At 53.5% G+C, this 27,778-nt stretch overlaps 1 protein-coding gene and 1 long non-coding RNA gene across 5 annotated transcripts in view; one reads left to right on the top strand and one right to left on the bottom strand.

The window, feature by feature from the left end:
• Positions 1–22,014, bottom strand: part of Itgb4 (integrin subunit beta 4) — a 31,567-nt gene extending 9,553 nt beyond the window's left edge. For all 3 annotated transcript variants that reach the window (XM_013113460.3, XM_021227089.2, XM_013113459.3), the window contains exons 1-27: positions 21,890–22,014; positions 19,879–19,955; positions 18,576–18,658; positions 18,267–18,368; positions 17,914–18,118; positions 16,740–16,836; positions 16,406–16,577; positions 13,955–14,218; positions 13,598–13,687; positions 13,210–13,332; positions 12,625–12,789; positions 11,343–11,419; positions 9,856–10,058; positions 7,793–7,896; positions 7,561–7,659; positions 6,944–7,073; positions 5,917–6,039; positions 5,727–5,833; positions 5,310–5,343; positions 4,987–5,178; positions 4,628–4,731; positions 4,191–4,249; positions 4,007–4,030; positions 2,993–3,141; positions 2,731–2,910; positions 1,906–2,054; positions 131–335 (exon numbers count right to left, since the gene is read on the bottom strand). In XM_013113460.3, the coding sequence (XP_012968914.1) occupies positions 131–335; positions 1,906–2,054; positions 2,731–2,910; positions 2,993–3,141; positions 4,007–4,030; positions 4,191–4,249; positions 4,628–4,731; positions 4,987–5,178; positions 5,310–5,343; positions 5,727–5,833; positions 5,917–6,039; positions 6,944–7,073; positions 7,561–7,659; positions 7,793–7,896; positions 9,856–10,058; positions 11,343–11,419; positions 12,625–12,789; positions 13,210–13,332; positions 13,598–13,687; positions 13,955–14,218; positions 16,406–16,577; positions 16,740–16,836; positions 17,914–18,118; positions 18,267–18,368; positions 18,576–18,658; positions 19,879–19,945 (3,307 nt within the window). In that variant the 5' untranslated portion in view covers positions 19,946–19,955; positions 21,890–22,014. The remainder of the gene's footprint in view (positions 1–130; positions 336–1,905; positions 2,055–2,730; positions 2,911–2,992; positions 3,142–4,006; positions 4,031–4,190; positions 4,250–4,627; positions 4,732–4,986; positions 5,179–5,309; positions 5,344–5,726; positions 5,834–5,916; positions 6,040–6,943; positions 7,074–7,560; positions 7,660–7,792; positions 7,897–9,855; positions 10,059–11,342; positions 11,420–12,624; positions 12,790–13,209; positions 13,333–13,597; positions 13,688–13,954; positions 14,219–16,405; positions 16,578–16,739; positions 16,837–17,913; positions 18,119–18,266; positions 18,369–18,575; positions 18,659–19,878; positions 19,956–21,889) is intronic.
• On the top strand, positions 21,312–27,133 carry LOC110340841. Of its 2 annotated transcripts, none has more exons than XR_005878518.1 (3): positions 21,312–21,544; positions 25,961–26,218; positions 26,392–27,133. It is a non-coding gene; the product is annotated as an uncharacterized LOC110340841 (long non-coding RNA). The 2 variants fall into 2 exon arrangements; XR_002382672.2 differs by lacking the exon at positions 21,312–21,544 and adding an exon at positions 22,254–22,392.
• Positions 27,134–27,778: the final 645 nt, after the last annotated feature.

Raw genomic sequence — 27,778 nt, 5'->3', positions numbered from 1 at the left:
AGCCTAGTGCTGGTGACGTGTGACATTCCTATTAGACCCAGCGCCCTGGGTGCATGTGCAATGAGTCTGGAGTCCTGATAAGAGGTCCCTCCCTCTTCACCTGCTTATGCCGACCTCAGGCCATGCTCACCTTGCTCGCCGATGATGACGGTGGCTGGGTTGGGCTGGCCCAAGCGGGCTCCGAACTTAGGGTTGCTGAGTTGGACGTGGAAGCGGCGGACCTGGCGGCCATGCAGAAGAGAGTCTACTTCCTGCAGCTCCAGGAGCTTCACCTGCAACTCCTTCCAGGTCTCCCCTGGCTGGAACAGCAGCTCACCCTCCACAGGGACATAGTCCTGCAACGGGAGGAGCTGGGTCAGGACGGGTGGGGTGTGAACCACGCACGTGGATATTGCACAGGAAGTCTCTCACACCAGCTGGAAGGTAACCCAGGGCAACTGGGGTTTCAGGCATGCCCAGGAGGGAAAGAGCTGTCCCCTGCGATGTGGCTCTGAAATCTGTGATTCTGTTGGACCCCAGACCCTTCTTGGGTGGAGTGCTTCCATTTACTCTAGCTTTCTAACTTTCCTATTTTTTTTTAAAGGCTTATTTATTTATTATGTATACAATGTTCTGCCTGTATATATGCCTGCACTCCAGAAGAGGGCACCAGATCCCATTACAGATGGTTGTGAACCACTGTGTGGTTGCTGGGAATTGAACTCAAGACCTCTGGAAGAGCAGCCAGTGCTCTTAACCTCTGAGCCATTTCTCCCACCCCTCATATATTTTTGTTGTTGTTTTTCAAGACAGGGTTTCTCTGTGGCTTTGGAGGCTGTCCTGGAACTAGCTCTTGTAGATCAGGCTGGTCTCAAACTCACAGAGATCCACCTGCCTCTGCCTCCCGAGTGCTGGGATTAAAGGCGTGCGCCACCAATGCCCGGCGTGCCTTTCCTTTCTGATGGCTGGGTTACCTGCTGGTGCCAGTGTGTCCAGCATTAAAAAAAAAACACATTTATGCTAGGTGTGGTGCCATACACCTTTAGTCCTTGCACTCAGGAGGCAGAGGCGGGAGGATCTCTGAGTTCGAGGCCAGCCTGGTCTAAACAGCGAGTTCCAGGACAGCCAGGCCTACATAGAAAGATCCTGTCTCAAAAAGCCAAAACAAAAGAATAAAAACTATGGGGCCGAAGAGATGACTCAGTGGTTAAGAGCACTGCCTGCTCTTCCAGAGGTTCTGAGTTCACTTCCAGCAACCACACGGTGGCTCACAAACATTGGTAACGAGATCTGGTGCCCTCTTCTGGCCTGCAGGCACACATGCGGACAGAACACTGTATACATTATAAATAAGTAAATATTAAAAAAGAATACAAACTACATTTATTTCTTTGTGTGTGTGACTGGATACCACAGCACACATGTGGTTGTGGGAGTTGGTTCTCTCTTCCGTGTGAGTCTCAGAGATTGAACTCCGGCCGTCAGGCTCGGTGGCAAGTACTTTTACTCCACTGAGCAATCTCACGGGTCCTTATTGTTTTTAACATTTTCTTAGTAATACTTATTCAGAGAAGCCCTGTCTCGAAAACCCCAAAGTAAAATGAAGTAAAATAAAATCTCAAAGTCAGACTGGACAGGCAGGTGACTGGGTATTCCGAATCACTGAAGAGTAAACAAGGACAGTTTTGGGAGGTACCTGGCCCGCCCATGAGGAAATGATTTTCTTGTCCCAAGTTCTTGGCAGTGATGCTAAACTACCCAGAGTGCTCTTGGCATTTTGGGTGAGCCACTCCTGGTGGCAGGGCCATCTTAGTCTAGGGATACTAGGCAGTAGCCAGTATCCAAGGATTGGGGTAGCAACCATGGAAACCATTGGCTATTCTGAGTCCCCGAGCTGTTCCCCTCACCCTCTTGACTGAGCCTCACCCGGTGACCATGTGCTGTATTGTCCTGTGTGCTGTAGGAGACCTGGGATTTGCCATTATCCAGGATGTGCCGGATGACAGGGATGCGGACTACCTGCTCTCCGCGGCTCACAGAGTACTCAGGCTGCTCAAAGGACACGACCCCGCTGGCTGCAAAAAGCACCGGTGCTGGTCAGGAGGTCCTGGTCTCAGTTCCGTCTCAACACCTTCCCACCCTCCTGCCCAGCCCAGACTCCGGAGGAATGGGAGGGAAATGAAATGCCTTCAGCAGTTAGGGGTTAAAATAAAGTCCAGCAGGCAGGGTGGGACGTTAGGTAGGGACAGGGCACAAGACAGAGCCCTAAGAGTCAGGACTGAGCATCCTGGTGCCCGGAGGAGGGGACCTCTGGAGCCTGGAGGACGGTCATCAGCATCTCGGGTGCCCATAGTGCCAAGCCTTGTCCAAGTATTCCTCTCACTAGGGAGAGGAGAGCCGGAGGTGGGAGGGAGGCTGTGATGAGTCTGATGGGCATTCTCATTTGGACTGAGGGTACAGCTCAGTGGTCCAGCATTTCCCTGGCGTGTGCCTTCCATCCCCAACACCACAAAGAAGGAAGAGAGGGAGAGCCGCGTGTGCCACTTGGCCCCCGCACCAGGTGCTATGCAGAGGCACAGCTATGGCCTCCTTGCAGGGGTGTGTGCCCATTTTACAGATGGAGACCTCAAGGTTCTCAGAGGGGAATTGATTGACCCAGGCTCTGTGGCCCACTCCACTTCCACTTGGGTATCAGGAGGATCAAGGAACCCAGGCCCGCCTTCCTTCCCCCCTTCCTGGCCCCTGCCCAACCTTGCTCCTTGATGATGGTGATGTTGACCAGGCGGCGGCCGAGGGTGGCGGTGCCCACGGGGACGTCGATGGCCTCCACCAGCAGCTGCTTCTCATCGTCGTCCTCAGGCCGGATGAAGAGGGGCACCCGCACATCCACCAGCTCTACCCCCTCCTGGAACTCCACCATGCCCCGGGCGTCTACGGTGGGAGTCAGACGTGGGTCTCGGGGGCCACATGGGCGTGAGGGGGGTGGAGCAGCGTGAGGGGTGTGTCTCCTTACCCTGCTCTGCAGTGAGGGTGTAGTATCCAGGGGCCACCTTGAGTTCATGGAAGGACCCCTGCTCCACCTGCTTCTCTGTCAGCTTCAGTAGCGTCTGCTTGGCTGAGCGGGGCGCCACCAGCACCGTGTCCACGATGGTGTGGTCTTGCCTGGGGTGGGGGTGGGGGTGTCCAAGTGGAGGAGGCAGGACAAGATGTGGGATAGCCGAAGGTGCATGGTCGTTAGCGCTAGGCACTGCCAGAACCCCGCTGGCTCCACCCCCTCCACCCTGCAGCCAGATCTGCTCCTGCCCTCACCCGAGGAGGTGGCTTCCCCAACCACCTCACCAGGCGGGGCTGGTGAGACAAGGGTTGGATGTGGGAAGCTCTAGCCAGGCAGCCTGGGTTCAAATTCTGGCTCTGGTCCTTGACTGCTAGGTAACCCAGGCCCCGGGGCGTAATGTCTGTGAGTCTCAGTTTTCTCTTTGGAAAATAGGGTTAGCAAGGGTGATCTCTTGCAGGGTTACTGAGAGGGTTGACTGACACGGCCAGGAACAAGGAGTCCACTGTGAGTGGTCAGAGATGTTGGCCGAGCCTGGCCACATGTGGCCCATCCTGTTCTGACTCGGTGTAGGGGCCCTTGTCACATAAGCTCCTCAGTAGATCAGAAGTCACAGGACCTGCTGGTCTGTCTGTTTGGTAACATGCCTGCCTGCTGCGAGGCTCGGTGGGAAGGTCGCTGGCCCAGAAGAGGAGGGGCAGGGCCGTAAAGCCGTGGGAAGGGTCTGGCCGGTGTTTTGTTTGTTTTAGTTGAGGGGCTGATTCATGGTACATGGGTCTCATAAGCAGTTGTTGGATGAGTGGTCCAGGAGGGGAAGGAATTAAGGGTCTAGCGGAAGATGGACTTAGGGCTTTCCCTTCCTGTGGCATGATCAGAGCTGTATGGAGGTGGAGCAGGGGTGGGTGGGTGGGAGACTGAGCTCAGGACAGAGCGGAGGGAGGCGGGGCTGTCCCACCGTGTGAATCTTCAACTCACTTTTTCCCGGCATTGGGCTGCTGGCTGTGGGGACAAATGAAGGGGTCATGAGCCACATGCCTTTTGGAGTGGGGCATGACACCCTTGGAAGCTTGAATGAACAGCCCCCATCAAAGCATGATGTTAGGGCTCAGTACAGCAAGGTACCCCCACCACACCCGACCTGGGGCTCCCCAGGACTTACCGGAACTTTGTCTGCTGGAGTTTGTGTGCACCGTTGACCTGTCTGTACACCTCATTCAGCTGTCAGGCAAGGGAAGACGGTTGAGAATAACCCAGAGGACCTCCAAGGTTGGCTGTCATAGGCTACCACCCAGGATGACCCCATGCAAGGTGCGTCCGACGAGCCCCTCTCCCTCCTGCCTAGGAAAGTCTAGGTTCTGTTTTTTTTTGTTTTGTTTTGTTTTGTTTTAGGAGACAGGGTTTCTCTGTATTGTTTTGGAGGCTGTCAGTCCAGCCCGGCCTCGAACTCACAGAGATCCGCCTGCCTCTGCCTCCCGAGTGCTGGGATTAAAGGCATGCGCCACCGCCCGGCCAAGTCTAGGTTCTGAAGCTGCAGTCCGTGGCTATCCCACAGGCTGCCCCACATTTGGGCCCCACTCAGCTGCCTCTGGTCCTCACGTTTTCCTCCACTTCCTGACGCAGCTGGTCACATTCTCGAGTGCCCGGCTTCATGAGGTTCTCAGTGCAGAGGCGGGCGAGGCGCAGAGACAGCCCGTAGGGCACTGAGTGGGAGGCATGAGCATCATTAGGCCATGTACACAAGGCAGCTGCTGCGGAGTACGACCTCCACGAACCAGGCTAAGACTCAGGACACCTGGCTCTTTTCAGCGTGCCAGGAATACACCGGCCTGAGACTTCTGGTGCCCTCAGGATGGGACAGAAAGGGACTGAGTCCTGGGCCTGCACCCAACATCCAAAGAAAACAGGAGGGGCGTGACCCTGGGTCGGAGACAGGCAGCCCCAGCCCTGGCCCTCACCAAGCTCTGTGGGGCTCGTGCTGGCGGCATGGGTGGCAAAGCCAGGTCGCTGCACATTGTTAGTGATCTTCCAGCGGACCGTGTCTCGTCCCTTAAGGTTTCCACTGCGCAGCATGGGTGTGTCCAGGTGGTCGGAGGCCATCAGGTTCTCCCGAAGCATATAGTGATCTTCCTTGAAGCCCACCATGTGACCTGTGGAAAAGGTCCTCAGCACCAGCCCCTCCCTAGGCCCCCATAGCCACGCCCATCGGGTGGAACCCTGGGCCTCCCACTTTCTCCACTCCTGGCTCCACCCACTGCTCACAGCTGTGCCTGGCCCATACCTCGGTTGCAGCAAGGGAGAAGCCCCAGGCAGGCCTAGAAGATAAGAGTTCAAGGTGGTGTTAGGATGGCTATCCCAGGCTACACAGGCCTCTCCAGGTTCCTCTACTTCTAGCCCTTTTGCTAGAAGTGTGCACGCTTGAGTGTGTGAGTGTGTGTGTGTGAGTGCACATGTGTGAGAATGTATGAGTGTGTGAGTGTGTGGAGTGGGAGAGTGTGTGAGTATGTTAGTGTATGAGTGTGAGTGTTAGCATGACGGTGAGTGGGTGCGTGTGAGTGTGCACACGTGTGTGAGTGTGTGAGAGTGAGTGTGAGTGTGTGTGTGTGTGAGTTTGAGGATACCAGGTATCCTGCTCTACCACTTTCCACATCATTCCTGACCACACGGGGTCCCTCGCTGAACCCAGAGTGAGACTTACTTTGCAGCAGGCACAGTATTTCCAGCAGAGCAGCAGCAGCAGCGCCAGGAGCAGCAGGAGGAAGATGAGCAGGGGGATGAGCCACCAGAAGGAGTCGGGAGGGCAGTCTGCAGGTGAGAGGAGAAGGGAGGCGGTACCTAGGCCTGCCCGGCTGCCAGGGACCACAGGCTGTGCCCGCCTGCCCGCTCACCTTTCTTCCTGTGGACCAGCACGGTGCTGTTGGGCCCAGGGCTGCCGTCACCCTCCACAGTGTAGCTGTAAGTGCAGTCGTCATCCTCGTCCCGGAAGGAACAGTGCTCCACCACCTCTTCCGCTGGACCCACAGATCATTAGCGTGTCACCCTGTGCCCAGCCCTCTACCCAGAGCACCCCAGGGCCTGGTGGAGTATTGCCTCCTCTGTGGCCTCCTATGAGCTCTAGGGGAGAGTGTGAGCCCCCTGAATAGAGAAGTCACCAGGATGAAGGGGGCCGCCCTGCCCAGGGCTGGCACCAGAAACAGCCTAGGCTTCAGTTCGTGCCCTCCACTTCCCCGAGCTGCACGCCATCCCTGAGTGTGACGTCCAGCTAGCAGAGCTGACTTGGGAGGCAAATAACGTCCCATAGTCCGACTACTTGCCCCACCTGGGCCCCCCAACTCCGCTGTGGGCAACTCCCCTGACGCCTCATCCCCAGTTCCCCTGACTCTCGTTCCCTGCTCCGCTGTGTGCCCACCCGTGGTTCTGTGCCTCTTGCTCCAACCCTGTACCTCAGCTGGGCTCAGAACCCCCTATCTAGGTCCTGAAGCATTTCACAGCTCTGCTCACACCCCAGTCTAGACTCATGACCCAGAGCTCAAGCCCCTCCCCCAGCAGAGTAACCCCTTCCCCCTGCTGGGCTCTCCGTGCCCAGACTCTCAACACTACCTCCCTTAGACGCCTTATGCCCTCTCTCCCTCTCTCCCTCTCTCATTTGGAGACAGGGTCTCATTATGTTGCCCTGGCTGTCCTAGAACTCACTATGTGGGCAGAGATCTACCTGCCTCTGTCTCCCAAGTGCTGGATCAAAGATGTGTGATACCACTCCGGCGCCCACTCCCTTCCTTTTCTTCTTCCTTTGAGACAGAGTTGCTCTGGTTATCCTAGAACTCACTCTGTAGACCAGGCTAGACTCGAACTCACAGAGATCCGCCTGCCTCTGCCTCCTGAGTGCTGGGATGAAAGGCGAGCGCCACCCCCTACCTTTCTTAAGCTCGTCGACCATCTTGACCTTGAAGCTGCACTGTTCACACGGGCGCCCTTTCTTCTCCCCTGTGCCCCAGGCCTGGCACTGCACACAGGAGCGCAGATCCTCACAGAGGCCCAGGCGTATCTGGGTGGGGAGAGGAGGGAAGACAGACACTATGCTGGGTGGACCCGACTTCCCTTGCCTAGAGCCCACCTTCAGTCAGCGTCCTCTCCCCTCCCTCTGTTGCCCCTGGGATTCTAACCCACTCCACTGCAGTTGCCCCTGGGGTTCTAACACCCACTCCACTGCAGTTGTCCCTGGAGTTCTAACCCACTCCACTGCAGTTGTCCCTGGAGTTCTAACCCACTCCACTGCAGTTGCCCCTGGGGTTCTAACACCCACTCCACTGCAGTTGTCCCTGGAGTTCTAACCCACTCCACTGCAGTTGTCCCTGGAGTTCTAACCCACTCCACTGCAGTTGTCCCTGGGGTTCTAACACCCACTCCCCTGCAGTTGTCCCTGGAGTTCTAACCTACTCCACTGCAGTTGTCCCTGGGGTTCTAATACCCACTCCCCTGTAGCGGCCCCTGGGGTTCTAACACCCACTCCCCTGCAGTGGCCCTTGCCTCACCGCAGAGTAGTTGATCTCACAGGTGGTGTCCGTGTAGAGTGACTGCTGGCTGCAGTGGCATCGCCCACACTCGCAAAAGCCCCGTCCGTTGCAGATGCCCTGGGCAGGGGGAGGCAGCAGTGAGCTAGCTTGCAGAACTCCATCCTTCGCCTGCTCCCCTTCGGCTCTCTCGGAGAGCCTGAGTGGCACTGACTACTGGCCCACCCTACTTGCCCACATGCCCAGGCCTTACCCCATTGCTATCGATGCAGGTGGCATTGCTGAGGGGACAGTCACAGCTGCGGCCTGTCCAACCAGGCTCGCACACACACTGCCCCATGGAGCAGCGGCCTCGGTCTGTAAAGTAGGGAAGGGAGGGGGAGGTAGAATCAGATTCCATATATACAATTCATGATGGCCGCCCACTAGGGTGGGCTTCTGGGAGCCTTGAGGTAGAAGCTGCCCCTCAATTTTCTGGAATCTTCTGCCCTCTGTCCTGCCTCCTACTGAAGGTGCAGAGAGTGACCATCCTCAGAAACAAATCTGTTCCTGTGATTTGCGTGTTCAAGGGTGTCCATAGGCTGGAGAAAGGGTGCGGTATGAATAATAAGAAATCAAACTGTTGGGGCTGGGGATATGGCTCAGAGGGCAAGAGTGCACACGTGTGGCGGTCTGCGCTCAATCACTAGAATCCACGTGGTGGGCAGGGAAAGAGAGCTCACACCCCCGTCCTGTAGCATGCGTGCTCTCACCCCCAATCAACCAATATGCCCATATGTCCGTGTGCAGATGTGTCTCAGCATATGATGGGTTATGCCCAACAAATCCATTGTAAATTTACAGCACCTAACCAGATTACAGTGTAGCCTAGCCCAGGCTAATGCTATTCAACATTGTAACTAAAAAAGAAGACCAGGGGGAGACCAGAGACAGGCCTGGTGGCATAGACTCATAGTCTTAGGACTTGGGAGTCTGAGACAGGACTGTGAGTTTGAGGCCAGATGTCTCACTAAAGCCAAAAAAAAAAAAAAAAACCCACAATGGTTACAAGGCATCAAGAAGGCATCAAGGAGAATCCACCAGTGAATGGTCCCCCCCCCCCCCGCACCTTCCTCCCCTGCTTGCTCGCACTTCCACTTCTCCCGATACACCTGGCTTACGCTTTCATTTCTCCACCACACTCTGGAAAGTGCAGATGAAGAGAGGAGGTGCTAGACAAAAAACCACACGGAGGAAGGAGGGTGGGAAAGATGGCTCAGTGGGCGTGGTCAGTGGGCGTGGTGATTACTGACAAGCCTGATTTGCGTTCAGTCTGGACCAGCGTGGTGCAAGGAGGGAACTGACTCCTACAAACTGTCCTCTGACCTCCATCCATACCCTGTCTCTCTCTCTCACACACACACACTCACACACACACACACACACACACACACACTCTCACACACGCTGCTTACTCACTCCAAGGGTAATAAAAATTTAAAAGAAAAACAAGGATGGAAGGAAGGACGGAAAAGCAAAAGCATGACCTCCAGTGACCAGCACACAGTGGGTATTTGCACTGCCCATGACCTTGGTCTTCCCGGACCATGCGCCACAGAGTGTGAGACTGCTCCCCTCCTAGTTTTTAAAAGGCTAATTTGTTTATTTGTATTTTATGTACATCAGTGTTTTGTCTGCATGTATGTATTAGACCCCTGGAATAGGAGTTACAGACAGTTGTGAGTTTCCCTGTGGATGCTGGGAATTGAACCCAGGTCCTCTGCAAGAGCAGCCGGGGCTCTTAACCACTGAGCCATCTCCCCAGGCCTCCCCTCCCACTTTTAAAGGGGTTACATCAGCAAACAGGAAACCCACCTCTATCGGGCCAGGCAGCCCAGGGTCATGGGTCGGGCAAACACCCCCTGCGTAGTGGTTGGATTTTCATTTATTCTTCTCCATCTAACGACCAACTTTCACGTGCCTCCCTGCCTGAGTTGCACCACGTCTAAGTACAGGCCTCTAGGGCCACCAGACTATGTGACTCTGCACTCATGGCCCTATAGACATATGGAGGAAACATAATTTTGTGGCACCACTAGAAATTTTGCATCTTTAGAGAGAAGATTGTTCTCCCATGTTCCTATGAACCTTCAGGGGTTGATCTTGAGTTGGAGTGGAGATCTGAGTTGCCAGAGGAAGCTTCCGGGTAGGAGTCTGTGGCAGTCAGGGACTTTGTCATGGACATTGGAGATGGGTGGTGGTGGTCCAGACTGAACTGGAGGGAGGGGCTCTGCCTCTGCTAAGTACCCTCCCTGCCCTCAAGGCTGCCCAGCTTACCGTTGCACAGGAATCCAGAGGTACGGGGACACTGGAAGTTGTCATACTCGCAGAAGTGACCCTCGTAGCGGCCTTCACCGTAGCACACACAACGCCCACACTGGCACTCTCCACGGCCTGAGCATGGTTTGTCCTCACCCTCACGAAGGCACGGCTGCGTGTCACTCAGGGAACCCGTGGAGCAGTTGCAGGTCTTGCCGCTCCTGAGGGAGAGACTGGTCACTTCCGCACAGCCTGAGAGGAAGCCTAGGGCTTTTATGGTCCTATTTCACAGACCACAAAACTGAGGCTCCAAAAAAAAATGGAGGCATGTCCAAGTCATGCAGACAGCAGTGGCTCAGCTGAAACTCAAACCTCAGGGTCCTGCTAACTGATCACTAACTGTCCCTCTTCAGTGTTCACCTGTCTTAAGTCACGACAGACTTGTTCAGTGTCTGAGGGTGGTTTTGCTTGTCTTTGCTTTTGTTGTGAGATGGGGTCTTTCTAGGAGGCCCTGGCTGGCTTGGAACTCACTAAGAAGACCAGCCTTGTTTTGTCCAAGTCCTCCTTCTGCCTCCCCAGTGCTGGGATCACAAGCAGGGACCACTACACCTGGCAAAGGTAGATTTGATGTCTCTTTAAGGTCTCATTATCAAGTTCCAAACTTGTGTGCTTGAGGAATCTTCTGGCCTCAGCTCCCTAAGTAACCAAGTGCATGATCACTGCAGCCACCAAGGCTCAGAGCTTTAAACACTCTTACTAACACTCACTTGCAAGCTAATTTCTTTTCTTCTGAGATAAGGTCTCACTACACAGGTCTGGCTGGCCTAGAGCTTGCTATATAGACCAGGCTGGCCCCAAAGTCTCAGAGATCCACCTGACTGTGCTGCCTCCCGAGTGCTGGGATGAAAGATGTGAGCCACCATATCTGCCACTAAGTTTGCTTCCTTAGGTGGTCTGTCTGCGTGTGGTGGAAAGGCAGGATGTGAAGAGCAAGTCTCACCTGCTCTCAACACCCGTCCTAGTCCCTGACAGCCACCTTGTCCCAGCCTTAGCAGAGAGACACCCAGAACTCGCCCATATGTCCGTGTACGGACGTGTCTCAGCATATGATGGGTTATGCCCAACAAATGCATTGTAAATGTACAGCACCTAACCAGATTACAGTGTAGCCTAGCCCAGGCTAATGCTATTCAACATTGTAACTAAAAAAGAAGACCAGGGGGAGACCAGAGACAGGCCAAGCCTTAGGACTTGAGAGTCTGAGACAGGACTGTGAGTTTGAGGCCAGTCTGCATGACCCAGTAAGACCTTATCACAATAAACCAATTAAAAAAACCCACCAAACAAATAAAACAAAACAAGCCCAGAACAGACTAAGTCAGACCATCCTAAATAGTCTGAACCACATTCACCCAGCAACTGAATGTGCCTGCCCCCCCCCCAGCCCTTTCTAGTATCTGCCCTGTGGCTGAGTATCTCAGGATAGGCTCCCCTCCCCCACTCACCAACCCTCGTTGCACACGCAGTGTCCACACATGAAGTCTCCTCTGTAGTGGCAGCGAGCTGACCGAACTTCCTTTTGCTGAAACAAGACCATGGTGTGTGCACATGTTGTGGAACATCCCTTTAACTATGTAAAGACGTGTTACATTTGTTTATGCTGTGGGACGTTACTTTAGCTGTGTAAAGGCATGTTACCTTCGTTGATGTTGCATTTGCTTCATTAAGGGACACTGGACTGCTTTGGTTTCACCTTGCCTGTCTGAGGCACCTGACTGGTCTAGTAAAAAGCCAAAATGCCAACAGCTCGGCAGAAGATGGCTAGGCAGGGCTGCCAGGAAGACAGAGTAAGTAGGAGGAGAAATCTAGGTTTGAGAGAGAAGGAGGAGAGAAGGAGGGAGAAAGGGAGGGAGACATCTGGAGCCAGCCAGCTGGATGGGGTTAGGACGTACAGAAGGAAAGAAAGGTAAAACAGATGAAGAGAAACAGGCTAAGCTGTAAGAGCCAGTGGGACAAGCATGAGGTGAGGCTGAGCATTCCTAACAAATAATGAGTCTCCTTGTCATGATTTGAGAGCTGGTTGGTGGCCCAAAAGAAAAAGCCTACTACGTGCATGGAGGGAAGGGACAGAGCCCCTGGGCACATGTGTGGGTGGGGACAAGGTCTCACTGCACAGCTGAGGCTGGTCTACAACTTCCTTTTTGTTCTTTTTTGTTCTTTCTTTTCTCTTCCTTTTTTTTTTTTAAGACAGGGTTTCTTTGTGTGGCCCTGGCTGTCTTGGAACTCAATCTGTAGACCAGGCTGGCCTCAAACTCAGAGATCCACCTGCTTCTGGGATTAAAGGTGTGCACCACCAGTACCCGGCTAGAACTTTTTATATAGCTCAAATTGGTCTCAAACTTGTGGTTTTCTTTTTCTGGATTCCTAAGTGCTTGGGTTACAGGTGTTTCTGTTATGCCTGGCTTTGCCACGGGGTGTTTCTGCTGTTTTCTGTGATTTGGGACAGCTCTCTAAATGTGTGCCCACAGAAAGTTCCATGTCATTTACCCAGGGTCTCAGTGCTTGGCTCAGCTCCTCCCATAGTAGGACTAAATCTTTTCCTTTTTTTTTTTTTGTTTTTTTGTTTTTTTGAGATAGGGTTTCTCTGTGGCTTTGCAGGCTGTCCTGGAACTAGCTCTTGTAGAGCAGGCTAGTCTCGAACTCACAGAGATCCGCCTGCCTCTGCCTCCTGAGTCCTGGGATTAAAGGCATGCACCACCACCACCTGGCAACAGGACTAAATCTTACCAGCTCACAGGCACACACATCACAAATGATGCTCGCGTCCATCCGGAGGCCGTCGGAGAAGGAAGGTTTTAGGTGGATGTTGCCTCTTTGGTCTTCTTCTGCCATCTGGCACACATGTGTCCCATCTATGTCCTCCACTGCCCGAAGCTGTACATTGTATGTGCCCTGTGGGGACCCTGCTGTTAGCCAAGGAAGGCCTTGCCCTGATGATCGGGGTGGCGGGTACCGGTGCCTGAAGCCCTTGGCCCTCAGGCTTCTGTGTTCTGATCCCTAGCTCCCCAGTTGTCCCTGTTAGGGCTGTGGATTCCCTCTTTGCAGCAATTGTTAATGTTGGAACAAGAGCCTCTCTGGCCCTGGGCATTAGCCCACTTGCTCGTTTTAGCAACCTTAAGTGCTGCACGATCTTACTCACACCCACTATGTGGACAGGGAAATGGGAAAAGCGTAGAATTGTGCCAAGCTCATCCAAGAGGTCGATGCCAGAAGATTTGCACCCCAGGGGCCATGTGTGTGTCCCTTGTTAGAAGATGCCACTTCTGGATGCTGTGCCTGCCCGCCCGTTCCACTGTGCCCACAGGAGCATACCACTTCCCCCCGCTTGATGTGAAAGGATCCAGTCTCCGTCTTCTGGAGTGTATCCGAGGTGACCTCTGTCCTCAGGCCCCGTGGGCTGTCCAGAGCCCGGATATCCAGGTTGGAGCGAATTCGCTGAAGGAGAAGTGAGCAGTGATCTGTGTGGAGCCTGGGCTCACCCACCTTGGCCTGAAGGCTCTTCACCCCGTCTCACATGGAAGATAGATGTGAGTGTGCCTGTGATCACAACGGCAGACCCTGCCAGCCTAGGGCCAAGTAGACTCCTCAGACCCTGCCTGGCTGGCCTATCCCAGACTCATGTTTCAATCTCCTCTCCCGCCCTCCTTCCCCCTTCCCTTCCCAGAAGGGCTCAACCTCTGCAGCCCACACGGCTTCTCACATAGAAGGCCTCCTCCAGCAGCTCCACGATGTTGGACGAGTCCTCTTGCAGCACCCCCAGTGAGGAGACAGGGAAATACTTATGAAGTTTCTGCAGGAGGCAACACAGCCCTTGGGTTAAGCTCCTTCACTTTGTATCTTCGTTAGTCCTACTACGCACACAGTAAAACTAGGCACCGAGCCTGCTACTGTGTTCTAGGACCTGCCCTCTCAGCTGCTTGGGATAAGTTAGGAAATGAGGAAGACACCTCCCCACCAGAGCCCAGGGACCTAGACGCTTTGGGAAGGGAGGGGGCTCTGAGGAGTTTTGTCTACCCACTGCACTGTCCCCACCGGCCCAGGGACCCAGGGCTCACACCTCATAGTAGCTGTAAGAGTAGTTGGTGACGGCGAAGATGGGTATGATGTTGTGTTTGGCGAGCAGGCGCACCAGCGTGGGCACCGACGGGTAGTCCTGTGTCTTGTACTGGGTGTAGGTGCCTGTGGCGTCCAGGTGGCACTTCTCATCATTGCGGTTCATGATGCCGGCCAACACGTTGGCGCCATCAGCCTCATAGTGGAAGGCTGACTCGGTGGAGAACACCAGTAGGTGGGTGCTGTCAGCCCGCCAGCCGATGTCCCTCTGGAAGGCAAGGGGGGCCATGCCCACTAAGCCAGCTGAGGACTTACATTCCCTCATCATATAGGAAAAGAAGAGAAGCTCCCAACAGGGGGCTGGACTGAAGCCACGGGATTAGCGGCTGTGCCATCACGGCGGCTCGAGAATGATGACAGTGAGGACCCGGAAAGTGATGATGAGGGATATGGGGAAACACGGGCTGAGTGTGTGCGCACCATGGGCACCAGAAAAGACTCGAAAACCTCCTACTCAGCCACACTGCGAGACTAGTTTAGCTGCATAGGAAAATGTTCACAACACCTCGAGGAATGAAATGGGCAGGCTGGAAGACGTAGGGCAGCTGCGCTGGCTTGGATAGGAATCGCCTCCAGAGCCTCATGTGTTGAATGCTTGCTCATCAGAGAGTGGCACTACTTGGGAGGGATTAGGAGGCGTGGCCTTGGTGGCCAGGCCCAGAGTCTCTCTCTTCCTGTTGCCTGTGGGTGTGGATATGGAACTCTCAGCTCCTTCTCCACGACTGTGCAGACCCAGAACTTTGTCTGCCTGTGTGTCGCCTTGCTTGGTAACGGACTAAAGCTCTGAGACTGCACGCCAGCCCCAGCGAAATGCTTCCTTTTCTAAGAGTTGCTGTGCTCATGGTCTCTCTTCACAGCAGTAGAACACTGGCTAAGACAGCTGGGTTTGGTAAGTGATTTGAAAAGTGCATAGGGTGACTTTGTTTTCAGGACGAGGCTCTGCCCTACGGCCCAAGCTGACCTCAAACTTGTAGTCTTCCCACCTTAGTCTCCTGAGTGCTGGGATTCTAGGCGTAGACAGCCACTTCTAGCACTATTTGGGGGGTATGCTTGTTTTATTTTTTTGAGACAGTGTTTCTTTATGTAACAGCACTGAACTCACTCTGTAGACCAGGCTGGTTTTGAATTTAGAGATCTGCCTGCCTCTGCCTCCCGAGTGCCTGCTGCTGTGCATGGTAACTCCTGCCTGTTCTGTGTTTTAGGGTTCCATGTATCCCATGCTGGCTTTGAACTCAGTAGGTAGTTGAGGGTAGCCCTGGACTCCTGATGATCCTGCCTTCACCTCCCAAGTGCTGGGACCGAAGATATGTATCCCCCTGCCTGGTTTATATAGCATGGTTTCAAAAACTGAGTCACACAAGAAAGTACTTATGAGAGTAGTAAGTGAAGAACAGGAAAAAGGCCAAGTTTCAAAATGTGGAAAAAGGAACAAAATGTACGACAGGATGTCAAGGGGATGGCTCTTGGTGGTGGTGGAATTAGGGGAGATTTTGTTTTCTAATTTATCTGCAATATAAATAGGTTATAATATAAATAGGTTATTTTCAAAATGAAGGAAAAAAAGCAATGTAGGCATAAAAAGAAGTGGCCATTTTCTGCTAGCACTGGGCCAGAGAAATGGCTCATCTCTAACAGTGCTTGTCTTCAGCCCGAGCATGGGAAGGTGGAGAAGTGACTCCCAAGAGTTGCCCTCTGACCTCCATGCTGTGGCGAGCATGTACACGAATAAATAGTTACCTGCCAGCACGGTGGGCAGCTTGTAGATGCGGGAGACGGTCTGGTAGGCCAGTGCCAGGGCCCGGAGTATTTCAGGGACTGCTAGACCCATGTCTGCCTCACTGGCCAATGCGAAAGCAGGTTGTGACTGTTCGCTCGGGTTTGGACCCTGACCTCCAGCACCTCAAAACTGGGATTAGAATTAAGATCACTGAGGCAAAGACAGTCGGATCACTGTGAGTTCGAGACCAGCCTGGTCTACCAAGTGAGTTCCAGGACAGGCTCCAAAACAATACAGAGAAACCCTGTCTCGAAAAACCAAAAAAAAAAAAAAAAAAAAAAAAAAAAAGAATTAAGATCACTGGAATGGCCGGGTGGTGGTGGTGGTGCACACGCCTTTAATCCCAGCACTTGGGAGGCAGAAGCAGGCAGATCTCTGTGAGTTCGAGGCCGGGCTGGACCGACAGCCTCCTCCAAAACAATATAGAGAAACCCCGTCTCGTAACACCAAAAAAAAAAAAAAAAATGGTGATCTTAAGGAAGGAATGGGGTCCAGGCCTCCGGGACCCCCTGAAGGAGTTCTGAGCCTCACAGTGGAGGACAGGCCAGTAGCAATCTCTATCCTTCCCAGAAAGCAGCAGCCGTGGCCTCGGCTGGCCGGGTCCCTCCGGACACTCACTGTGCACACGGCTGTCTGCAGGATGGCGTCGAAGCCACCCTCGGGAGCGTCCAGGTTGCCTGAGATCCGCTCTCCTCGCAGTTTGTCCAGGAACTCTTCCACACTCTCCGTCAAGCTGATGACGTTCTTGAAGGAGAAGGGGGGGTCACTGTTGGGCCAGGGCTCCTTCAGTCTGGACAAGGTGGAGAGAGCCAGTGTCAGGGAAAGACTGGGTCCTCCATGCTCCAGTGCCATGACTCACTCTGGTCACAGGAGAATTCCAGGTGCCAGCACGAGAGGACACACAGCCCGTGGCCGGGACCCCTGCCCACCCGGGACCCGCTCAGCAACTCACTTCTCAGGCCTCATGTCTGTCTGGGGGACACTGACTTTGTCCACAAACTTTCCAAATCCAATAGTGTAGTCACTGGTGAGCTGGCGCAATATCTTGGCTGGACACCAGGAAAAAAGAAAGACCGCTGAGTCCCAGCCACCCCAACGGGGGGGGGCTGAGCTGGCTTGGGAAGCAGGAAGTCGCAAATCCGACCTCTCATAAACACTGTGTTGAACATCATCAGCTCATGGACTGATAGCTTTTGTTCCAATTAAAAAAATATTTCGCGTGCATGGCGCTATGTTTGCATATATGCCTGTGCACCGCACTCACACCCGGTGTCCGGGGAGGCCTGAAGAGGGATCAGATCCCCTGGAACTGGAGTTACAGATGGTTGTGGACTACCCTGTGGGTGCTGGGAACAGAACCCAGGTCTTCTGGTAGAGCAGTCAGTGTTCTTAACTGTAGAACCATTTCTACAGCCTCTTTGTTCAGATTTATAACTGAGGGAGATGAGGCTGGAGACAACTTAGAATTCCGTGTTAAGAAATAGTGGGGAAGCTGGGCGTTGGTGGCACACGTCTTTAATCCCAGCACTCGGGAGGCACAGGCGGATCACTGTGAGTTCGAGACCAGCCTGGTCTACCGAGTGAGTTCCAGGACAGGCTCCAAAACAATACAGAGAAACCCTGTCTCAAAAAACAAAACAAAACAACAAAAAAAAGAAATAGTGGGGAAGCCAGGCAGTGGTGGCGCACACCTTTAATCCCAGCACTCACGAGGCACAGGCAAGCGGATTTCTGAGTTTGAGGGTAGCCTGGTCTATAGAGTGAGTTCAGGACAGCAAGGGCTGCACAGAGAGATGCTGTCTTGAAAACAAAACAAGTCAAACAAAGAGACAGTGGGGCCGCTGGGCACTGAACTGGGTTTGTTCTGCAGAGCTGGCATAGCCACGGCCTTGTGGCATGGGCTCCCTCTTTGTCAGGGCCGGATGGCTCAGCTCCTTGCCATTCTTGGGCCTCCTGTGAAATCTCAAATTGTGAGCAGGGTCTGGCCAGAATCTCCCTCTGTGAACGGGAGGTCTTTGAGGTGTGTGTGGGAGGGTGGGGAGGTGCAGCTGTCCTGTGTGTTGGCCTCCTGAGCTAGTTGGGCGAGCCCCACACCCGACCCCTCCCTCTCTGCACCGCAGCCGTACCCAGGTTCTGTCCCATCTGCTTGAGGTTGTCCAGATCGTCAGACATGGAGTTGGAGAAGTCCATGAGGATATATAGATCCATGGGGCTCTCCAGGGGCTCAAACACCTTGAACACAAAGTTGCGCTCCTCACCTGGTCGCAGCCGGACCTGCAGGCCTTGGGGAGACACCTGGCTGCGGTGCAGGGTGGTGTCAATCTGGGTGTTCTGCATCCAAGGGAGTGGGGCAGTTCATTAGAAGGTCACTCTGGAGACCTGAGAGGGGGCATCTCAGGCCTGCCACGGGGCACCATGGTCCTCAGAACCAGTCAGTCTTATGCGTGGGGAGCCCAGCCTTCCACCCCGCTCCAGGCACCTCTGTGATGTCAAGACTGCTCTCCATGACCAGCACACTCTCCGCCCTGCAGCCTGCGGCCAGAAGCTCCTCCTGGGTATTGCAGCGCCGCTCCTTGAACAGCTGTCCAGAAGCAGATGGGCTCAGTGAGGGTGACGGCCAAGCCCTGGCCGACCCAATCCCAGCTGATTTCCTCCTGTTACTTCTGACCCTCACCTCTTCTCCCACACCCATCTGGCCTGGGGCTAGGCTGTGTGGGTGGGAAGAGCGAAGCCGGGGCGGGAGGTGGTAGCTTAGGCTGGCCCAGGAAGCCTAGCGGTAGTGGCTCACCTCGTCTGTGCAGTAGGCACAGCTCTTGTCCACACGGATGCACTCCGTACAGCTCTTCGCCTGAGCCTTCTTGCAGCGGTTGGCTGGGGAGCAGAGGGCACATGAAGGGGCGCCTCACCAGGGACCCACCCTTCCCCAGCTGCACCCTCGGCGGCCGGGAGAAGTGTGGAGTCTCCCTCCCAAACCTATAGAGGAGAAAACGGTCTACTCCAGACAACACAGCCAGCAATGAGCAGAGCAGGCCTCCAACCCTACATTACATGGGGGTGGGGGGAGATGGACCACCCTTGCTATTTAACCCTTTCCGGGTATGTCCAGCCTGTAGCTCTTGGGCTTGTGTGACTGAAGATAACAACTATTAACACACAATAGTTGATTCACTTAAAACATCATGAGATTTTTTTTTCTATTTTGATAGCCTGACTGCACACTTCTCAAGCATGAACTTTGTAGATGACATCGTGTCTTAATGTCAAAAGGTTGGCTGTGATTGTTAGACCCTACAAAAGCTCCCACCTGTCCAGACTCGTGTGACAAGCCACGTCCGCCAGTCTCTGCCCTTTGTTAGTCCCTCCTCATTGTGGCGAGTGTTTCCTAGATGGCTGCCAGTGGACTGGTCTGTCCCCTGGACCTCCCCTAGGGAGGGGACAATCTGTCTTGTTCTTATCACAGGACTCTTGTGCCTAGCACAAGGCTGGGCACACAGTAGGTTCTCAGTACGTGAAGGAAAGCCCTGAATTTACACAAATGTTACTGGGGTTCTCCTTGGTTCTCCTTAGCTGGAATCACAATAAGGCTTAACTAGCTGCACCAGAGCACACAGCAAGGGCTCTCTTGGCCTCATGGCCATGGCTCCCTGGTCAGCATTTAGCCAGGTTCTGATGAGGAAAGGTAAGCCCTGACTCTCTGCGGTTGTCAATGTCCATGGTGTAAATATTCCCACCACAGTCCTCTCTAAGAAATGAACATGACCTCAACTGGCAGGGAAAACTTAATTGGTAGGAGCCATTTTCCAACTGGGGACACCCAAGAGAGTAGTTAGCATGTCAGCAGTCTCCTTCCAGGGCCCCCTAACACTCACAGCTCTGCTACTGAGGCCTCAGTCCTAACTCTCAGTGGACAGCTTACTGCCCTTTCCATTCCCGCCCACCGAGCAGGGTCTGCAGTTTTCAGAGTTGAAGGGCATGGACCCTCGGTTCTCCAGCCTGAGTGATGTACAGCTGTCGGTGGTTGGGTGACTGACTCATGCAGGGTCATGTCTTAAGAGCTGCCTAGGGGGGCCTCCGGGGGTGCTCAGACTCACCCATGTTCCCAGGAAGACTGGCACTCAACGCCGCTGCCAGCAGCAGCTTCACCCATGACCCTGGCATCCTCCTCTTCCTGCAAAACCACAACAATGGACACCTGATGCCTCTAGAGCCCCTGTCTGCAGCATCCGCCCCCTGGATCCCCACCAGAGCTCCACAGGTGAGACAATCCTGTGTAAGTGTGGAATGGAGGCTCAGCCCGGGCATGGTGGATCATTCCTATAATCCCAGCACACGGGAGACTGAAGAGAGAGAGAGATGGAGGCTGTCATGGGGCAGCCTGAAGTAAGGAAAGCTGCTGGGCCCAGAGCTACCAGGGCCTTCACAGAGGAGGGCAAAGGCCAGGGTCACATCTCTTTTTCTAGGGACCCAGACAAGGCTACATCCACTGACCCTCCTCCTTGGATCCTTTCTTAGCAACCCCAGTTTGTAGAGCAGGGAGAGCCCCAGAGGCTGAGACATGCTCAGGAAGGAAGGAGGGTACACTGTCCCCTGCACCCAAGGCATGGTCTCCGGGGAGGCAGACAGCGGCCCCAGCACATCTACAGGCAGAAGCAGCATAGAGAAGTCACCCTAACAGGGCTGTGGCTACAAGGGAGCCCTGAATCAGCAGAGGGGTGGCTCCCGTGAGAAATGAGTTTCTTGCAGCCTTGGGCGTAGGCACCACACCCACATGCTACATAATGCAAGTTGCAGATTTGGCCTCCCTGAGGGCACCATTACCTAGGCAGGTATGGGCACTGGAGGGACAAATCCAGCTCTTTTCACTGGCCCAGCACATAGAGCTGTCACCATCAGCCAAGTCAGCAACTGCCGTGCTCAACAAGTTAGCATAGGATTACCACAGCATCTGCCCAGGACCCTGGCGGGAGAGGCTTGCCTGGGTATGCTTTAGAATAGGAGGCTGTGGAGTTTTTCCTACCCTGCAGTCAGATTGGGAGGTCTGGTGGGGATTTGGGAACAGCACAGATTCCATAATAAGCTACACACACACAGGCACACACACACACACACACACACAGGTTATAAAATGGCAATTAAGGGTCTAGGCAGACACTGTTTTCTTCGACGACTTGTATTTAAAAAGCTCTAAAAATAGTGACTTATTATAGAAACAATGAGATTTCACATAAAGGTTGGGATTGTGGATGTCATCAGAGTATGTGGCCTTTGCAGTCTGGGCGGAGCAGTCAGGACAACAGTTCTTGAACATACCCTGTCACCGCTGGAAGTTAGGGTTAAGGAGTCAAACACTCCTTTTCCACCATCCTCTCTCTCTCTCTCCCCACAGCCCCTAGGAGACTCAGTTTTCACTTCTCAGAAACAAATGGGCCACCTGAGTGAAGCCTGAGTGTTCAGGGTGTGGCAAGTCTGGGGGTGGGGAAGGAAACGGTCTGTCCCTGCCCTAGGGAACTACCTGGAGTCCCAAGCCACGGTGATAGCCCAAAGGCTACCCCAGAGGCTGTGGGGAGGAGAGCAGTGCTTGCAGGGCTGCTGAGTGAGAGTCTGAAACTTCTCTGAGAAAGGGCGCCTGGAGTGGGGTTTGGGACAGGAACAGGCTGGTGGCCTGCCAAGAGGAAAATCAGGGACTCCCCATGTCCCCCACTTGCCCTGAGTCACGACACATCGGATTGCCGAGGGAGCCAGACACGCAGGGGAGCGGTGAGCCCCAGCCTCTATCCACCCCCGCTGCACCCCTATCCAGTGTCTACTTTAGCAGGGGCAGCTGATGACCAACATCCTTCCCCCGTATCCCAACCACCCTGCTCCCAGTTGCCCCCTGCTCACACCCTGGCAAGCCTGGCACCTGTCCTGGCAGCATGGGCAGAGGGAGCCAGGGCCTGCCAATCTTCAGGGAAGGAAGGGGGGAACAAAAGCCAGGCAGTTTCTCTGTGCGGGCCCCGGGAGGGAGTGGGTACTCCCTTTCCTTGCCAGTCCTGGCGTCCCGGGGCTTGGGGGCAGGCGGCGTGCCCTTGAACGCCTGTTCCCGGGGGGAGCTGCACCTACCTTGGTGGAGGCCTGGGCTGCGCTGGATCGAGCTGAGCGCGCGGGCGAGCCCGGAGGGGCAGCAGGACGGGCGGCGGCGGGCGGGAGCCAGCAGCGCTTTATGGACGGGCGGCGCAGGTAGGAAGGAGGCGCTGGTGAGTCAGGCGGGCTGCATTCCTGCGCGTTGCGCGCACCTGTCGGGGCAGGAGCTGGGGTGTCGCCGCAGCCGCCAGGCCCGCCCCCCGGAAAAGGCTAAGGCTCCCGCGGCGCCGGCCAAGAGCCCCAAGCTACCGCGAGGGGGCTGGAGGAGGAGCCACCCCTCTCTGCAGCTCAGACCCGGGGTTCCGTCCTCATGACACGTCCAGGCTCCCGGATTCGGTGCCCCGGCCGCTCCGGGTCGCGGGGCGGCTTCTTAATACACAGCTTCAGGGCAGAGAAGCCCAGCTGGGCCGGTCCCGCTGCCTCGACGGCCATCGAGTCCTGCACCGCCCTCTCAGCGCGAGGATGGGTCGTGCCCCAATCCGGTAGGGAGGTTTAGCACTCCTGGGCTGCCGGGCTGCCCGCGGGTCCTCTCAGTTTTTACAGGGTGGCTAGGGGAACCGATAGGCAAGGGCTGAGTATTCTGGGTCCTGCAGATATTCAATTCTCCACATCTAGAGGCCGTGTGACTTAGCGTGGAGTAGCACTCAAGTATAGTTACAATGTTGATGACAAGCCGATTCACAAATCTTACTTTCTCTTCTGTTTAATAATGAGCCTGTCGAGGTGCTGCAAGCCCCCAGCCCGAGTTTCACCTGCTAGCCATGCCCAGCAGGACCTGAAACACCTATCAGTGCAGTCTCAAATCATGGGGGCTTCAAGCTCGCCAAGTGTGAAAGCCAGGCCATGCCGTCTTGAAAATCAGCCTGCTTTGTCCCTTAGAGACCCTGGACTAATGTTGCAAGGTTAAGGGTTCCTTGACTCCCCACACCCTCCGTTGGTTTATAGGTCCAAGAATATGGTCTTTTCCTTTTCTCACCACGTGACCCCGGTTAGTCTTGAACTTTGGCAGTTCTCCTGCCTCTACCCTCAAGTGCTGGGGTCACAGGCATTCGCCACACCTCCTCTTTTTATTATTTTCCCTTGTTATGGTGTTGGGGGTAGAACCTAGGTCTTCCTACATGTCAAACAGTGAACTAGGCTAGGCTGTGGCTTCTTCATGGCGCTTGCTATACTGGTTTGAAATGATCATCCTGCTGGATTGTGAACCCTGAGGGCACAAGTCAGGAGAGGTGGGGAGGCCAATGCCCAGGTCTGGGCTATAGAGAAGGGAGCTTTTCCCACAGCCTCAGTCCCGATGCCTGGTACATAGCAGGAGCTCATTAAAAGTGTGGGTGGGTAGACAAGATGGCTTAATGGTTCAAGGGTCTTGCTGCCAAACCTAAAGACCTAAGTTTGATCCCTGGTAGAACTCATTCTCACAAGTACTCTATGGTGTGTATACGCACCCCGCCCTCCCAAATAAACGAATATAAAATATGGTGGTACTGGCCGTTAATTCCAGCACTCAGCAAACAGAGGCAGGTGGATTTCCGAGTTCGAAGCCAGCCTGGTCTCCATAGAGTTTCAGACTAGTCAGAGCTACACAGACCCTGCCTCAAAAATCATGCTAATAAAAATAAATCTTTTATAAAATTTATTTAATTTAGAACAATCTTATTTTATATATCAATCCCAGTTCCCTTTCCCTCCCACCCTCCCATGCCCCACACTGACCCCCCATTCCATCTCCCAATAAAAATAAATCTTAAGAAGACTGTCAGATAGCTTCCCCCGAGTCTGTTCCCCCCCAACACACACTGGAGATGAAATCTAAGGCCTCGTCTATGAATGGATCTGTGTAGTGTTAACTCTAAGCACTCACTGCAAGTTCACGGTCACCAGCAGGAAGCCCTGCTCCGCCTTCTGAGAGCTGTTCCGCACTGGCCAGGTGCTCGGGGAGGCTCGCTCCTGAGCGTGGGGCCGTGGGGAAGGAGCACAGGGTGCTTTAGCAGTCAGGAGCATGTGCCAGGCCAGTTCAGTGGACATGAGCCACACCAGCAGGCACCCAGTGCACTCTGGGAAGCAGAGCTCTACGTGCTAATGAAGAAATATCAGTGGGGACCGGCACATGAGTGGAAGGTAGGGGACAGCTTGCTTCCAGGAGCTGGCTCTCACCTGCCATCCTGAACCGGGGCTCTTGTTTCTGTTGCTGTTGCTTTGGGACCATTCTCCTGTCTCTACCTCAGCCTCGCCGTAGGAGTTCTGGGATTACAGACGCAGCCAATTGCGTATGGCTTTACGTGGGCTCTGCGATCAAACTGAAACCATCAGGATGGTGAAGCTTTTACTCAGTGAACCATCTCCTATCTCCTACTTGCTAATTAAAAAAAAACTTTTATTAGTGTGTGTGTGTGCGCGCACGAGTGTGTGTACACGTATGATGCATGTGTGGCCACAACAAACATGTGGAGGTCAGAGGACAACCTTGTGAAGTTAGTTCTCCCCTTCTGTCTTTCTGTGGGTTCCTGGGATCAAACTCAGGTGGCTGAGCCTGAGTGGTAAATGCCTTTACCTGCTGAGTCACCTCACCGGTTCTCCGTGTTAGTGCATGTTAATCAATTAATTAATTAATTAATTTTTTAGTTTCTCGAGACGGTTTCTCTGGCTGTCCTGGCACTCGCTCTGTAGACCAGGCTGGCCTCAAATTTAGAGATCCGCCTGCCTCTGCCTCCCAAGTGCTGAGATCAAAGATGTGCACCATCACCACCTGGCTCTTCATGTTAATTTTATAAAAATAAAATAACTATTGGGTTTGGTGGTCTACAACCAGCTATTTGGGAAGCTAACATAGGAATATTACAACCATAAGTCTGCATGACTACCTGGCTCGTTTGAAGCTCGTCTGGGCAACTTTGGAGAGCCTGTCTCACATAAATGAATGAATGAATGGCTAAGGATGTTGCGCTTGCCCAGAATGCACAAAGCACTAGGCTCAATCCCTCGTGACTGTCCCACGCCGTGAAATAAAGCTTTAGTTATTAGTTCAAGCACTGTTTAGTTTACAAGTGTTTAATGAGCTTCAGTCTGAATGAGACACACCATGGGCTGTGCTGACAATTCTCCAGGACTGTGCTGGACTCTATTTTGACAGTCTTGTCATGTGACCCAGACCCCCACACTCCACGAATGCAGGGTGAGGGTGGCCCTCCTGCAATTCAAGCCTCAGAAGGAGGAGAGAGGGAGTGGAGCCCCAGAAGCCACTGTCTAGCAAGGGAGCCCTGCCTGGGTGAGCAGGGTGGAGAGCAATGAGGATTGTAAACATCCACCTCTCCACGCATGTGCATCCACACACGTGTAAGCCACACATGTGAGGATGTGTGGATAGAGCTGGGCAGTGGTGGTGCACACCTTTAATCCCAGCACAGGGGAGGCAGTGGCAGGAGAATCTGAGTTTGTGGCTAGCCTGGTCTACCGAGCCAGTTTTAGGACAGTCAGGGCTACACAGAGAAACCCTGTCTTAAAAAAACCCAAATAGGCCGGGCGTTGGTGGCGCACACCTTTAATCCCAGCACTTGGGAGGCAGAGGCAGGCGGATCTCTGTGAGTTCGAGGCCAGCCTGGTCTACAAGAGTGAGTTCCAGGACAGCCTCCAAAGCCACAGAGAAACCCTGTCTCGAAAAACCAAAAAAAAAAAAAAAAAAAAACCCAAATAAGTAAATAAGTACAAATAAATTATAAATAAAGGTTCAGCTGGTAAGTGTGCTTGTCACCAAGCCTGGTGACCTGAGTTCAAGCTCCAGGACTCATGTGGTGGACAAGGAGAACCAACTCCCTGACTCCTATACAAGAAGAAAAACAACCAGATCAATCCAGAAAGTTGGGCTTCTGTGGGACAACAGATGCCTGTTGTGGAGGAAGCAAGGCAGGCTTCTTAGTCATCTAGAAGTAGAGAGTCAGAGGGGAAGCTGGTGTGCATCTCAGACGGACAAGTGTTGGAGTTGGTCCCCATGGGGATTATCTTTAATAACATTTCCTCTGGGGAATAGCAGAATTTGTGGTTTTGCTTTTCAAGGCTTGGCACGTTTTCCCAAGAGACGAAGAAGGAAAAGGCAATAAATGCTCATTGGATTCCAGATTTGATGATGGAGGGGGTCTGCCAGGAAACTCAAAGAATCGATCAGCTGATCTAATGAATCATCTTTGTGGCCCCAGCCCTCCTCCATTGGTGGATGAGGAAGGTACTCTCTGCTCCAAGAAGCAGACAACTAGATCTGTATACCCACAGCAGGAAATCACCAGGGAGTGGAAAAGAGGATCATGGTGGATAAAGGTATATGTCTAAGCAGGGATTGCTGAGTCCTCATAAACAAATGAAGTCATGCTGGGAATTCCACCTGCAGTGATCTGCCCATCTTGACCTGCAGTTCTGTAAATGCATGTTTTTCTTATCCTGTGTGTGTGTGTACACACCTGTGCCTGACACATGTGCATGCATGTTTGCAGGGTTGACACATACCTGTACTTGTGTGAAGACCAGAGGTTGGCATCAGATCATCAAGTGTGTGTATAGCACGTGTGCCTGCTGACTGACCAAGGTCAGAAGAGGGCATCTGAACCCCCAGGACTGGAGTTATGAATGGCTGTGAACCACCATGTAAGTGCTGGGAATCAAACCAGTGGCCTCTGCAAGAACATGTGCTCTGAAGTACTTATCACTTTTTTGGGACAGGGTCTCATTGAATAGCCCTGGCTGGCCTGGAATTCACTATGTAGACCAGGGAGCCTTGAACTCAGAGTCCACCTGCCTCTGCCTCCTAAATGCTAGGATCAAAGGTGTAGGTGTGAGCCAGCATACGTGGTCCACCTTACATTTATTATTTGTGTGTATACACACACAGACCAGGGCACACATGGAGACCAAAGGACAATTTTATGAAGTGGGTTTTCTCTTTCCACTTTTATGTGAGTTCCCGCATTGAGCTCTGGTCAACACACACCTTTGTCCAGAGTCATCCAGCTGGCCCTCTACTTTCTGAGACAGGATCTTTCACTGAGCCAGAGCTCTGTGTCTCGGCCACACTGGATAGCCACCTGCCTCCCTCCACCCTCCCGGGTTACAGGATCATGCCACCACCCCCGGCTTTTATCTGAGTGCTATTTCTCATGCTTGAATGGAAAGCACTTTATGGGCAAATCTAAGACTCTGATCCTGGGGAAAATAAAAAGTCAATGTGGAGAATGAAAAGCTGAACTCGGTCGGATGGTGTGGGTTCAAAGCGAAAGCATTCTGATGGTCATGTCTGGGCAGCTAAGAAATGTAAACATGTACTGAGTCACAGATGACTTAATAGACAGCCTTTGAGATGTGCTGGGGTGTCCTCAGATCATGCTGGAGTAGAGAGGAATGAAATATTAAGATACATACAATGTTTGCACATCAGAAGAGGGCACCAGATATCTTTACGGATGGTTGTGAGCCACCATGTGGTTGCTGGGAATTGAACTCAGGACCTCTGGAAAGAGCAAGCAGTCAGTACTCTTAACCTCTGAGCCATCTCTCCAGCCCAAGATACATACAATGTAAATACAAATGAAAAACGTAACATACAGAGCCGGGGGATCCTGCCAATGTGGATAGAGGGCCTGCCACATAGATGTGAGTTCAAATCCCCAGCATGACAAACCAGTTGGGTGTCTGTAATCCCAGCACTCCTAGGTTGAAATAAGAGGCAGAGACATGAGGAATCTCAGAAGCTCACAGGCCAGCTAGCCTGGCCTACACAGTGGCGAACAAAGAGAAACCGTCTAAGATGGAAGGTGAAGACCCCAGGTTGATCCACACGAGGGCATGCATACACACAGATTCTAAAATGCTGCGCTCGCACACATA

Source organism: Mesocricetus auratus, unplaced genomic scaffold (genome assembly GCF_017639785.1).
Source record: "Mesocricetus auratus isolate SY011 unplaced genomic scaffold, BCM_Maur_2.0 Super-Scaffold_100007, whole genome shotgun sequence".
Lineage (NCBI taxonomy): Eukaryota > Metazoa > Chordata > Mammalia > Rodentia > Cricetidae > Mesocricetus > Mesocricetus auratus.
The sequence above is the reverse complement of the archived record's forward strand: the minus strand, read 5'-3'. Positions and strand labels throughout refer to the sequence as shown.